Below are 14625 nucleotides of genomic sequence, written 5' to 3' on the forward strand. Positions count from 1 at the left end.
TTGAATTTAGCTAGTGTTTCCACCAGTGTGAGGGTTAATAGTTAACATAACATTCAAATAGAAATTGAACTCGTGTTACCTGCAAAAATAAACATAGATTTTGGTGTTGCACATATATAGAATACTTGTTTTTTCTCTGCTCCTCTAAGACCTTTGAAACCTTAGTAAAGAAAAAAAAAAAATCTCTCTGCAGCACGATGAAAATTGGTGGATTATAGCATTGCTATAGTGAAATTACCAGTGTGAGCAAGGGTAGGAGAGTTGTTAAACGGTGGCGTGCAGGGTGAAATTACGTGATCAAAGAACGCGACACAGTGAAACAAGGGTGGAGGTAGAGATGAAAATATGTGCTTTTATTATTAGTGAACAGTGAGAAGACGCATACAGAAGTGCTTGAATTTCCTACAATTAACACAAATGCAAATTAACACTAATGGAAGACATACAGCACAATGGTGGTATTACAGTATGTTTTTACAAAGCGATGTTATTCTACAGTACAGTTTAAGTATACTCCATAAATACTCACCCATCAAAGTATTTCCCAAGTATCTACTGGCACTCAAAAGCATTTCTTTTCAGCCTTAACCACTCTCTTCAATCCCTCCATCTACCTCATCTTCTTGCATCATGCATTAGCATTTCAAGCCTTCTCTTATACAGAAAGCTATTAAGACTCCGAATTAGACAGTATAAACCAGGGTTTTTTTTTTTTTTTTTTAAACGCTTTTCTCATTAGGAAAAAACAAAGCTACAGGTCTCAGAATCACTTTTAGAACCTTGTTTGTTTTAAAAGAAGATATACCCTTTAAAAATATAATTTTAAACGTTCAAAATAATGTTTGCACTCTGCTGGAGCTATAGAAAATGAAATCTAAAATAAGATAGTTGATTCCCCCTCCCCCCCACCCCCCTCTTTGTGTCTCGGGTCACATTCCAGGCATTCTGGATTTTTTGTGTGATTTATGACATTAGATTTTTGAAGCGCATTGAGACTCATTGCTAATCCTGCTGGTTGTTCTAAGAGAGTTCTATTTCACCTGTCTTTTTTAGATGGCAGCAGCAGTAAGGAAGCGGTTAGGTTTGTAATATTCTACAACAGGGGTGGCCAACTCCAGTCCTCAAGGGTCACCAACAGGTTAGATTTTCAGGATATCCCTGCTTCAGCACAGGTGGCTCAGTCATTCTGACTGAGCCACCTGTGCTGAAGCAGGGATGTCCTGCGAACCTAACTTGTTGGTGACCCTTGAGGACTGGAGTTGGCCACCCCTGTTGTAGAAGAAGCAGAAACCAGGAAGATAACTGCTAAGTAGAAATATCTATCTATCTATCTATCTATCTATCTATCTATCTATCTATCTATCTATCTATCTATCTATCTATCTATCTATCTATCTATCTATCTATCTATCTATCTATCTATCTATCTATCTATCTATCAGCCTCTCTGACATATCCACTGTAATAAACAATACTACTCATTTAAAATGCTTGAATCTTAATCCCTAATAAGAAAATATGAGTATCTCAATTACTTATTTTAGACTCTATATTGTACAGTTCCTACTGTGTATTGTACATGTGCATTTCTAAACATGTTGAGGCTAAATTGTAAATATGGTATAATGTGCCTTTGAATTGGCAGCAAGCCTTGCATCCTACTTCTGTATTTGCAATGCATTTGCATTTGCGAGCTATATCTGGTGCTATCAAGGGATGTGACGCAAGTCTGCTTTACAAATGTGGGAGGAAGGCCTTGCATATATAATCTTTCGTTAATATAGTAATAGTCTTCATTTCAATAACAAATAGCAAAGAAGACGAGAGGGAACTATGCATCAAGCTCCTGAGCAGTGTGTCTAAATGGCACATCAAAGTCTTTTTCGTTTGTGACTGTCAAATATAAAACATGTAAAAAGAGGATTAAATCTTAAAACAGCAATTCCCCCTGAAATTGATTCATTTGTGTATGCTTATCTGAACCGGAGGACCCCCCAAAGCTCATCTGTGGTCCCTTACCACCTGGAAATCTGTGGTTCCCAAGCACCAAGACTTAATTTGTTCTAGATTTCTAGAAAATCTAAAAACATGGACATCGGGGTCCCCAATTGAAAGTGCAATGTCATCTCCTAATGATATTACACCTTGCCAATGGCTGTGGGAGTGAGCCCTCCGTACCCCAGAGCTATTTTATGTCCAGGAGGCACATATATTTGCAAGGTGCCAGATCACCATAATGGTGGGGTCCCCAGATGGGGGACCACAAGGCAGCCTGGTTCAGGTAAGCTTTTTAAAAAAAATAAAATAAAGAGTAGCATGGATTACTGCTTTAATCTGATTGGTATCCAGGGAAAATAAAGGGGATGAAAAAATGAGCCATAGACACACTAACTCCTTCCTAACTCCTCTTGTTGCTTCATATAACCACTCCCCTAATAGCATGTTAATGCAAGCATGGTGAAATATAAAGAAAGTAGCTTGATTCACTGAAATCCAGAGATGGCTGTTTACATTGACTCTAAACATGAATTTATAGTAGAACTGGGATTGACAAACAGAACCATTGGTTGGCAACTCATGGATGATTGGCCAGTTAAATGGCCCCAGAACTCTTAAACCCAGATCCACAAAATGGTGCTAAGCTTTAGATCCTATAGGAGCTCAGGCTTGCTAAAGCTTAGCACCCTTTTGTGGAGATGGGCCTTAATTTCTAAATGTAGCACAGAAGTGAGGTAGGTCAAAGGAGTGAAGTCAATCACTTATGCACGCAAGTATAGCACTTTATATAATCCTACCCTCCCTAGTTCCTCTCCCTTTTTATATTCACTTTTTCTTAGGATCAGGGTTAGCCTCTTCCTCTGTCTCTGGACCCTCTGGCATAAACACACTTACAGTGAAATCGCTAGTCTCAGTGCCATATTTGTTCTTCGCCCGAATGCAGTATTTTCCAGAGTCGGCTGTGGTGACATTGGTAATGGTGAAGCTGGCATATTTCCCAGACTCGAATTTCAGGATGCAGTGAGTGTCTCCAGACAGTTCTCTCTCATTCTTCAGCCAGGTGACCTCAGGAACCGGATCTCCCCAGACATTGCAGGTAAGATTAAGTGCCTGGAAAAATGAATGAAATGAAGAAACATTGGCTTGCGCAGAAGTTTATCTATTTTACTCCTTATCTTAAAATAATATATGTTAGATAGGATATATTATTGTGATTACTGCCATCATTCCACATCTAGTGTTATTTTTCCTCCTTCATGTGACTTGTTGTAGTGTACTTTTTGTGGTCTGCTAAAAGTTATCACAAGCTACTGTACATCAAATCTGCTCTTTTCAAGGATCAACAGCTACTGTACTAGAACTTACAACTTCCTCTTCAATATTTACCTGTATAAGTTCCCCAACTACCAAGCAGTTCACTAATTCCAACAAAATCAAGTACATTCCATTTAAGATCATCTTCCCAATCTCTGCTGTTTAAAAATAAGAAGCTGAAACACTCTAAAATGTTCTTACCATGCATCTCACTTCTGTAATGGACTAGAAAGGTTCTATTTTGAGTTGAGCTGCCTTTATTTCTCTTGCTGAGTTTGCCGTCAATACCGTAGTAAGAACAGTTAAATATTTTTGCTTGATGTAAAGAAAGACTTCTGTGTTACCAATTGGAACATTTCCTTGTCCCACTTATATTCTTGTGTATATACTGTAGTTAAGATGCATTCCTTTTGACTGCCAGTGAAACGTACCCTGTTCCAAAAATATACATGCTACCCTGTATAATGATACTTCATATCTCCTATATACCAGAATCTTCTTTCTGCTAGAATATATGACAGCTTTTAGTTCTTAAGATCTGTCACTTTCTCTTAATAGAGATGTATCCCAGGACTGATTTCACTATTGTTATGACAATGGACAAAATCACCTTTCCTAGTAGACCACTTTAAACCCCAGTACGTTTATCTTTATTATGTAGTTTTGATAGCAGTGTTCAAGTCAATTTATCAGCACAGTCTGGTTAAGTGCTGGCTTTCAAACGCCTTCTCCTAACAATATGGGATTGATAAAACATGTATTTGTATTCATAAAAGCAGAGCTACAAAAATACCAGAATGTATAGAAATTTAAGCAAATACCCAGGAATCGACAGATGTACCCGGAAAATGTGCACTTCGTTCATATATATGCTGCTGCATTGTTGTCTTGCTGTAGTTGCTTTACAGATTACAAACTATTATTACTTTTAGCTGTGCTTAATAGTCAGAAGGTATCCAGTTGCACACTTTAGTTAGCTTACTATACCTTTCCTTCCTGAATGGTAACAACATCAGGCAAACCCCCTAGTACCCTGGCACGATCTGAAAAACAGAAATGGAGTTAAGATATAGTTAGGATAATTCATACATTGCCTTCATTTTAAGCAAGACTTACTTTCTCTGTTGATTCATATTAACAGTAACTATGCGTTTATGGCTTTCAGTAAAAGTCACAGGAAAAATAACACTGTTGACCTGTATGACATTCCTCTTCCATGGCTAAGGTCAAGGGACAGGGCCAAGTGACAGCTATTCCATGTCCAAGCACAGAAAGGATTCAAGGTAACGTATGGTTACCATCTTACTGTAGAATGTGTCATTATCCAGGAGAGGCTTTTCATTTAGGATGGATCATTTCATGGGGTTTCTTTATCAATGAATATAAACTTATTATGTATTGTTAAACTGATCACCAGAGCAATTAGTTTGAATAAGCAGTTCTTGGTGGTTAGTCACAGCAAATAATCTAATTATATGTATCAATATCTGCATCAATGACTTGGATCGTTCCAACAATCATCATGGTAATGATCCAACACAAATGTTGACTTGCTATCATTATGACATACTACAATGTTTGATTTTTCACCTTTATTTCAGGTGCTATATGCTACCTTTATTCAATATGTATATGAAATGTAACATTGAAAGATCAAACTTACTTTTTTCTGCTATGGCTGCTTGCCTGTTGATGGAGCAAAGAAAAAAAAAAAAATATTAATATATCAGGTGAGTAGTCTTTGATTATATGATTATAGGTAAATTAGTATGTATCCCGTCTCTGCATCGACTATGGTTTTATTCTTTATCAGTATAGAGCACTTTGATGCATACCATGCACTGTGGAACTGGTCCATTCACTGCAGAAAAGCTCTGCACAAATATGGCTTTCCAGTACGTTTGAGACACCCTCATAGAGCAAAGGAGCTCGAATATTCTAACGTCCTAAAGACATTAGGGCTAATTCACTGACGTGTTATAGGCATTATTTATTGTCAATAACTATTCAAGTGATTACCCAGTATTAATTGTAAACAGATATTACCCTGAATGGCCAATAATGACTTTGACTGAGGCCTGTATTTGGTATTTTAGGTGATGTACTGTTCTGAGTGTCATTCAGTATCTCCAAGCATTGCAGCCGGATACGCATTATTTTTTTTAACTTTATCTGCTCTCAGAAAACTTACTTTAGCCTCTGGAATTCAGCATAGGCTTCTTCATAGGCTGGAAAAAGACGAAGAAATCGATGATTTGTATAGTACAATAGTAGAAAATAATAAGTAGAATAAAATATAGTTATTTATGGACTTTTCCCAGACTATTCCTTGAAAAAGAAAGAAATAACATATTCAAGCGCAACAATCTAAAATAATGCTTAAAAAGCCAAACAGTTTTTGAGTAATGTTTTGGGCAACCAATCACTTAAAGAGCCTTAGAGATCCAATCTATATCATTTTAAACCACCTATATAGGCTATTATTTAAGAAAGACAAATCCCATTATTATAAAAAAAAACTGCTGGTCCCTCATACTCTTCAGTGGGCCATACGCTGCAGTAGGCAGTGGGCCATACTCTGCAGTAGGCAGTGGGCCATACGCTGCAGTAGGTAGTGGGCCATACTCTGCAGTAGGCAGTGGGCCATACTCTGCAGTAGGCAGTGGGCCATACTCTGCAGTAGGCAGTGGGCCATACTCTGCAGTAGGCAGTGGGCCATACTCTGCAGTAGGCAGTGGGCCATACTCTGCAGTAGGCAGTGGGCCATACTCTGCAGTAGGCAGTGGGCCATACTCTGCAGTAGGCAGTGGGCCATATTCTGCAGTAGGCAGTGGGCCATACTCTGCAGTAGGCAGTGGGCCATACGCTGCAGTAGGCAGTGGGCCATACGCTGCAGTAGGCAGTGGGCCATACGCTGCAGTAGGCAGTGGACCAATACTCTGCAGTAGGCAGTGGGCCATACTCTGCAGTAGGCAGTGGGCCATACTCTGCAGTAGGCAGTGGGCCATACGCTGCAGTAGGCAGTGGACCATACTCTGCAGTAGGCAGTGGGCCATATTCTGCAGTAGGCAGTGGGCCATACTCTGCAGTAGGCAGTGGGCCATACTCTGCAGTAGGCAGTGGGCCATACTCTGCAGTAGGCAGTGGGCCATACTCTGCAGTAGGCAGTGGGCCATACTCTGCAGTAGGCAGTGGGCCATACTCTGCAGTAAGCAGTGGGCCATACTCTGCAGTAGGCAGTGGGCCATACTCTGCAGTACAAAAGGGAAAAGGGGGGAGTTAATATGTGATACTAAAATGTGAACTTCTTAAATGTGCCAAATAGCCATAAACTCCTGCAGCCAACACGAAAGGGGTTATCCAAACCTCAAAGAACAATGGAAAAGGAGACTGGCGCATGGAGAGTAACAATACATTTCTATTGAAAAAACAGTGGTGGAACTAAAGAGAAATAAATAAAGAGCAGCAGTAAAATAAAAGATATTTATTAAAACATATGACCTTTGTCACTAAAATCAGAGATTCAGTACAAGCCTTAATTAATTAAAATACGTAAATGCATACCTAGAATATATGGGATCCCATTAGATGACTAATTTACTTTAAATGCCCTCGGGGAAGCGCGGGGCCTCTGTAACAGCTGGCACCCCCCAGAAAATTGCACACCCCTGCTCTAAGATTTGCCTTTGGGGGGCAGGGGGCTCTGACTTTGGAATTACTGCAGCATTATTCTTTATTAAAGTTTAATTCCTTAACTAGTTCTTTAAAGAGCAATTTGCCTGCAATTTGATCATTATTAAACATATATTGGACTGTGAAACAAACATATTAAACGTTACATGTGTAACACGCCTACAGTAAGTGTGTCAACCCAAGACAGCACGCTGCTAAATGGGGCTTTTCTGCTGGGACTGGGCAACTGGTTTTCTGCTGGGACTGGGTTGAGTTTGACTCAATTTAAGATTTAGCCCCAGTGTAGCTAATCTCTTCTCCTGCACTGGGAAGCAGCTTCACAGCATGATTATAATATAAAGGTAAGAATATACACTTCTTTACCTTGTCCGGAAAGGTCAACGTCTCTTGTGTGTGTAGTTTTTCCATCAAAGAGTTCCAATACGTATTTTCCTTTGTCATTTGGTATGGGCTCATTAATCTGTAGCCAGATCATCTCTCCGGTGACCCCACTCTTAACTCTGTCTGTGTACTTTATCTTGGCATCACTGTGAATGAAAAAAACTTTTTCTAAAATGTATCTTTTTAGCTGATACTGATATTTTTGGAAGAAAATGTGTCTATGTCAAGTTTTTTTTTACTCCATTGTTGCCTGGTTTGCACCAACTTGTGATTTTGACTTCTCTTTATAAATGATCATGTATGAGGTAAATCAATAGATATTCATCTTTTCAAGAAAGAAGACAGCCATTCTTGGAAAAGCCAAAGAACTCATGTAAGAACTGTTTAATCAGTGAAACCACCAAATTGGGCCCTGAGATCTGCTGTCGCCCCTAACACTAATTGAGCCTCGGTTTAAGGTCAATAAAGCTGGAGGGAGAACTTTTTTAAGAACCGCCCCAAGAGTGAGGAATAAGCTCCCCGCAGCTTTGACAAATCAGGAAGCTTTACTTCCATTCAGAAAGGAATTAAACACATTCCTTTTTAAAGCAAGCCTGGCAAACAGACCCTGCTGCCTTTCGGGTTTTCTGCCCTTTGTTGGTCTTCCTCGTCATTCCCCTAGATGTTTTAGGTAAGGCCCATGTTGTAGGTCTGGGATGGGTGTCCTCCCTAAGCTCCTATACATGCTCTAGTATTGAGTTTCTTGGTGAGTAGCGCGTTATAAACCATTCTAAATAAATAGGTACAAAGCAAGTGTGTGCAGCGCACAACAGGAGAGAGAAGCAGGTCTGGCAAAAAATAATTACTTTATTGGGAAACCATAAAATCGAGGGTAGAAGCCCTTCTACGCGTTTCATGCAGGTTACGCACTTTATCAAGAAGGGACCAGGCATTTGAGCATCACGTCTCTTCCACTTAAATAAATAGGTAGCTCGGGAGTGAGAGCGCGTAAAGAAATGACATTATCTGTACAGACAGTTTAGGTAAGCAGCTAAATCAGCAAAGAATGTGTTTCTCACAAACGCAGACTTTGTACCTTAAAACGGTCAAATACTTGTCGGATTTTGGTCAGTAGTGGTCATGGGGCTATTTACTTACTTTTGACACCAGCTTAATTTCAGATCCTCTACGTAGTAATTTACAAAAGTATACAGCCTGATACCCTCTTCATTGCTCTGGATTTTGACTGGAGTAGCTGACTCAGCTGAAAGCGAAACACATACAATATTTTAGGCGTTTCCCATCAGTTTCAGGCCAGTTCCGCGTTTAGCGAAGTACAGTACAAATTCTAAGATGATGTAAAAACACTGGGGTATTTTTCTCCAGGTTTTGAATACTCTTTGCACTGTGTTATAATTGGAATTATATAAAAGGATCATTTCACTTGGGCTTAGTTTATACCTTAAGTTATTGAACTCCCCATTTATATCTAGAAAAAATAGCTGTTCCCACTGTATAGTAAAATAGTTGTAATTGGTCATTATTATATAGGAGCAATACCTAAATACTTACCAATAACTTTGCACACTGCAGTCATGAGATCCGCAAATGCTGTAGAAAGTAATTGATAAGAGTACATTAATACACTTGGTATACATCTAGTTTATTCTAAAATCTTTTACCAGGAAGTAATACATTGAAAGTGACCTTTTGTTTTCAAGTATGTCCTGGGCACAGAGTTATGATGATACATGGTTGCATGGAAAATGAACAGAGGTTATACATTCAATCTACAGACATGTTATGTACTGTTAGGCATAATGTATGATTATGGGTGTATGTAACAGCTACAGACAAGGTTAAAATTGCGATAGAAGATTTAGAATAGGGCTGCAATGTGTTTTGTTAGAAGACTTTACCCAACCCAGTAACTGAGCAGCAAATGGCTAACACCCTTTCACTGTCCTTCGGTTGCTGCCAAAGGCTGTCCGCCTTTGGGGCGACACCGATGTAGACTGCAAAAGAGTTCTGAATGAATTCAGCTGGGCTTTCAAAGTAATTTGTCCAGTCATAAACTCTGCAAGGGGTGGGACTGACGAAACACACAGCTGCAAGAAATTCCAGATGTTAACCCTTAGCACGCTGGTTCTGTGCAGAGGGGAGCAGTTCTTGGGAACCCTTTCAGACGTCCGCAGATGATGTAAGTATGTAGGTAGGTAGGCGGCCTATTTCATTACCAGTGTGAAATAAATAGAAATCAAAACATTCGACACCTGCAATTTCATGCATTCCAATGAGAAAATTACAAAATCACCACACATTTACAGCTAAACTTGGTCAATGCTATTACATATATCCATGTCACCTAATGTTATCTTACCAGAGTTTGTCAACTTTAGGCCACCTTCAAAAACTAGTGGAAGAGACTGCCATAGGGGGCCATTTCTAAGCACTATTACATTATTTTCCAATACATGTTTCTGTCACCTTTGCTGAGCGGATACTGCATATATTTGACTACACATTTCTTCATGTCTCACCTCCCCCAATGTCTATGCTCCCCCTCCCCCCTCCCCCCCCACTGCTAATTTTTTTTGAGTGGAAGGACTTTAAAATATATACTTAAAACCTGAACCGCGAGGTCCTTTGGAGATGAGCTGCGGTGCCATGACCTCCAAGGACCCCCCTAGTTTCCGAGATACAGTAGGTTTCTTCACCGGGTAAAAATACTTGCCTGGTGGACACAGTATAACCACCAGGGTCAGGTCTGGCACACAATAAAATGCTGCAACTTCATTGGGAGATGACAATGTGACTTTCTGTTGGTGATCCTCTGGCCTAATCTGTCATTTTTTTCATGTCAAATTACATATATCACAGTAACCCGGGGTGGTCCTGGTTGGGGGACCACACTCTGATAAGCTCCAGGAAACACCTACGGTCCAGGTACATTTAAAAAAGGGCATGGTTTTTAGCACATACAGTACTACAATAAAGCACTGAAGCATTTGCAGCACTGAAGGTATTTCACTGTGCAAGGATATGTCAACAGTGATAATAGCACAACAATCTTAAGCAAGAAGTTCACCAGAAGATAAATGTAGAAGAAATCATGAAGTGTGTGAGCCTGACCTGCATCCACAAGCTTCAGCACACTCTTGTCCTTTCCTCTGTCATCTTTCAGTATCACTTCATAAACGCCAGCATCTTTCTTGGAAAACTGTACAAAAGAGAATCATGTTATGTAAGTTACAACAAAGCAGAACAGCCGCATCAGAGCAATGTTCTGATTCCAGATTACAAATACAATGTGGACCTTATTACAAATGACCAAGGTAGAAAGACAACAACACAAACATATTCTGCACCCTTAATATAAGTACCCTCTTCGTTGCTAAACATGGGTAGTGTTGCTGTCCCTCTATCACTGAATGGATTAACCATTGCTTTTATTTTCTTAGAAGTCATTTAATAAACATTTGAGCGCTGGGCCAAATCCTTACTTACGAGAGTAAAAACGACATTTTTAACCACACATCTCTTGAAAGTGGATATTGATTTAGTGTTTTTAGTCGCCAAAAATGTTTTGTTTTGTAATCATATTTGTACATGCAAAGAAACTAAAATAGAAAATCTTTATGTTAAAAATAGTTCTGTCTCCCTTGATACAGCGTTTCGGGGCAATACCTCCTAGGATCAAAGTGAAGTAATGCCAATGATATGAAGAATGGGTTTCATCTCGGTGATTGATGTCCTTTTAACCAAATCTGACACGTAAGTACGTATTTGAAATAATTGTAAAGTTATTATGTAAACATGGTGAGGCGAGACCTAGGAGGGGGGCGGTTTCCTCTGGCTGCTCCCTTTCATGTCATGGCACTGTGTGTTCAGCACTGTGTGTACATCCACTCCCACCCCTTATCTTTATTACTTCTCTCATAAAGCGGAGGGTGGGGTAAGGGTAAAGAAAACACATTGATTAACAAACCCGCCCCCCTTACACAGGCCCCTAAAAATGTGCAATTCATTTCCCCCCAAAAAGGAAAACCACCAAATCGTAGCTATTAGCACGGTTAGATTTTTTTAGGGAAATCAATGAAACTGTTACATTCTTTAAAAGGGGGTGTTTGCTGACCGGCGTTGTGGAATGATCTAAACATTTACAGAAATAGCCTTGAAAAAAATGTTTGTTTTTTTTTTTGAATATCGCAATAAAAATGGTATGCACGTGTCGTCACAAAGGGACGCTGACGGGTTTCCCTCTTACCTCTCACGCCACTCCTTCAATATCTCTATTGTTAACTCATCTCCTACTTCTATGGATCTCTCTGTTGGTGTACATCAGAAGTGGCCAACTCCAGTCCTCAACGGAAACCAATAGATCGTTTTTTAAGGCTATCCCTGCTTCAGCACAGGTGGGCTGAAGCAGGAATATCCTTAAAACCTGACCTGTTGGTTTCCGTTGAGGACTGGAGTTGGCCACCCCTGGTGTACATCACGTTTCGGTGTTAGGTCCCCTACTCTTCTCTCTATAAACACCCTCCCTGGGTGACCTCATTAACCTCTTTGGCTTCAGCTATTATCTCTATGCTGATGACACAAAAGTGCATGTATCTGTACCTGACCTTACACACCAGTGCAGTCACAAACCCCAGATTGCCTAACAGTAATCTCTGCCTGGATGGCCCTTCATCGCATCAAACGAAATATGTCTTAGGCTAAGGCCCCGCTCCCTCCGTCAGCGCTCCCGCACTGCAGACAGGCGGTGCGCTGACATACACAGACTGCGATATGCGGTCTGTAGGGAGCGGGAGCCGGAGCGGGAGGGGGGGCGTGGCTTGACCGGAGGGACCCGCTACTCTTCCCCCTCCCCCCCTCCTCCACGGGCTCGTGCTGGAGCTGACAAGCAACACACACACACACACACACACACACAGTCACACACAGTCACACACAGGCACACACACACACACACACACACACACACACACACACACACACACACACACACACACACACACACACACACACACACACACACACACACACACACACACACAGGCACTCATACACACACGCAGGCACTCATACACACACGCAGGCACACACACACACACACACACACACACACACACACACACACACACACACGCACACACGCACACACGCACACACGCACACAGGCACACACACACACACACACACACACACACACACACAGACAGACAGACAGACAGACAGACAGAGGCAGGCACTCACGCACTCAGGCACACACATACACAAACACAGATAGGCACTCAGGCACACACAAAACACAGACAGGCACTCAGACACACATAGACAAACACAATCACAGACTGCTTTCCCTCCCCGCTCCCCGAAGCCTCTCCTCCTCCCGAAGCCTCCCCTCCTCCCAAAGCCTCCCCTCCTCATTGGCTCACAGCCACACCACGTGACGCGTCGACGCTAGGGAATACAATTCTCTTGTATCCCGTAGCGGCTGACGCGTCACAGCCTGTAGCGAGCTGTGCAGCCAGGGAGGACCGGGACCGGCTCGGTGGGGATTCCCCTGCTGGTGGGGAACGCCCGTGCCGCCGAGCGCAGCGGGACCGAGGCCTAAGACTTCTCTAACTCCCTCCCAATCCAGGCCCCATTGTTCTCTTCTCCATTACAGGTACAATATAATACCCTCCCCACTTCCCAAGAAAGCAGTTCCTTTTCATTTTACTGGATATAGTTCAAATGTTGGTCTTTCTCCCTCCTAATAGAGGTAAATAAGAATTTTAATCCTAATAGAGGTATATTAGTATTTTATATGGTAGCGTTAGGATCTGTGGACAGGGTCTGCATTGTGGCTAACAATGCTTTGGCCAAAGGGTTAAACTAAATGACCCTTTTTCAAGAGAATATATAAGTATTTTACTGTGTATTTTTGTCATATTTGATGTAGCATTGGGCTTCTCTGTCGCTTGTTAGGTACAATATTGCAATAAACACCACTATTCACCCATTCTCGCAAGTACTTTGCCCAGCAGTTACATTCGACTCCTTCCTTTCTTTCTTCGCGCATACAGACACTTTCTGTTTCTTTCTCTGTAGCATTGCTCAGATACACCCCTTCCTCTGTTCCTTGACCACTAAAACACGCCCTTGGTCTCTCCCGTATTGATTGCTGCAACATCCTTTTATCTGGCCTCCCTGCCTCACATCTCTCTCCCTTACAATCTGTTCAAAATGCTGCTACAATAATCTCCTGCTCTTCTAAACTCCTGAAATCTCTCTACTGGCTTCCTATTACTCTCTGTATAAACTCAGGCCCGTATTTAGGCATAGGCCTACTAGGCCTAGGGTGGCGGCAAATTTTGGGGAGGCTGGTGCAGCGGTTACAGAGGCCCAACTCTCTTCCCCACATCAATGAACCCGATTGCCGGGGAAGAGCGCGTGGCCTCTGCAAAGGTCTCTGACCACCTCCTGCAGCGCCGCCCTCCTCCGTCTGCAGCTTTGCCGCGTCAAATGACACAGCGACATCACGTGGCGACGCGTTGCCATGACAATGTGATATCACATGGCGTCCCGTTGCTATGGAAGAGGAGGAGGGCGGCAAAAAGATGGTGGCCTATGGATGGTAAACTTCTACAACTGGCCCTGTATATAAATGACACAATTCTCCTCCTTTCCTTTAAGGCTCTGCACACCACTGCAACTCCATACTGTACAGTATATCTCTATTCCAATCACTCGTTTCACCTCTACTCGCCTCTTATCCTTGACCCAAAGAAGTGTCATCTTCAGACCTCTTATCTCTACATTCCTCTCACTTCCTGAACCTAGCACTCACCTCTCCCGACCTATGTAACTCTCTTCCACTCAATATTTACCAATATTGATCAAGAACTTTCCCTTTCCATTTTTAAGATCCTGCTGAATATTCACCTCTGTAAAGAAACATCTCAGTACATTATTTACGCGTTCACTATTGACTACAAATGAACTCCCTGGACTTGCGCTTTTAAAAAATAAACTTTTACTCCTACTGTGTCTGTCTCTTGATATACCACTTAGATTGTAACGTTCCTCAGGGCAGGGTCTACCTGTGCTTTAGCGTTATAATTTACTTGCTATTATCCACCATTGTTTATAGTTTATTTCACCCGTAATTTTGTAAAGCGCTGCGGACACTGTAGGTGCTGCATAAACACACACACACACACACACACACACACACACACACACACACACACACACACACACACACACACA

At 41.6% G+C, this 14625-nt stretch overlaps 1 protein-coding gene across 7 annotated transcripts in view; it reads right to left on the bottom strand.

Annotated features, from left to right (window-relative positions):
• MYOM1 (myomesin 1) overlaps window positions 1-14625 on the bottom strand; it is a 169673-nt gene that overhangs the window by 31780 nt on the left and 123268 nt on the right. For 5 of the 7 annotated variants that reach the window (XM_075585274.1, XM_075585277.1, XM_075585276.1 and 2 more), the window contains 8 exons: window positions 10498-10585; window positions 8938-8976; window positions 8524-8629; window positions 7369-7532; window positions 5504-5540; window positions 4976-4998; window positions 4300-4355; window positions 2893-3108 (listed from right to left, as the gene is read on the bottom strand). In XM_075585274.1, coding sequence (XP_075441389.1) covers window positions 2893-3108; window positions 4300-4355; window positions 4976-4998; window positions 5504-5540; window positions 7369-7532; window positions 8524-8629; window positions 8938-8976; window positions 10498-10585 — 729 coding nt within the window. Of the gene's footprint in view, window positions 1-2297; window positions 3109-4299; window positions 4356-4975; window positions 4999-5503; window positions 5541-7368; window positions 7533-8523; window positions 8630-8937; window positions 8977-10497; window positions 10586-14625 lie in introns of those variants that run through there. The other 2 variants (XM_075585280.1, XM_075585281.1) reach the window with 1 other exon arrangement.

Source organism: Ascaphus truei, chromosome 2 (assembly GCF_040206685.1).
Source record: "Ascaphus truei isolate aAscTru1 chromosome 2, aAscTru1.hap1, whole genome shotgun sequence".
In the NCBI taxonomy this organism is placed as follows: Eukaryota; Metazoa; Chordata; class Amphibia; order Anura; family Ascaphidae; genus Ascaphus; species Ascaphus truei.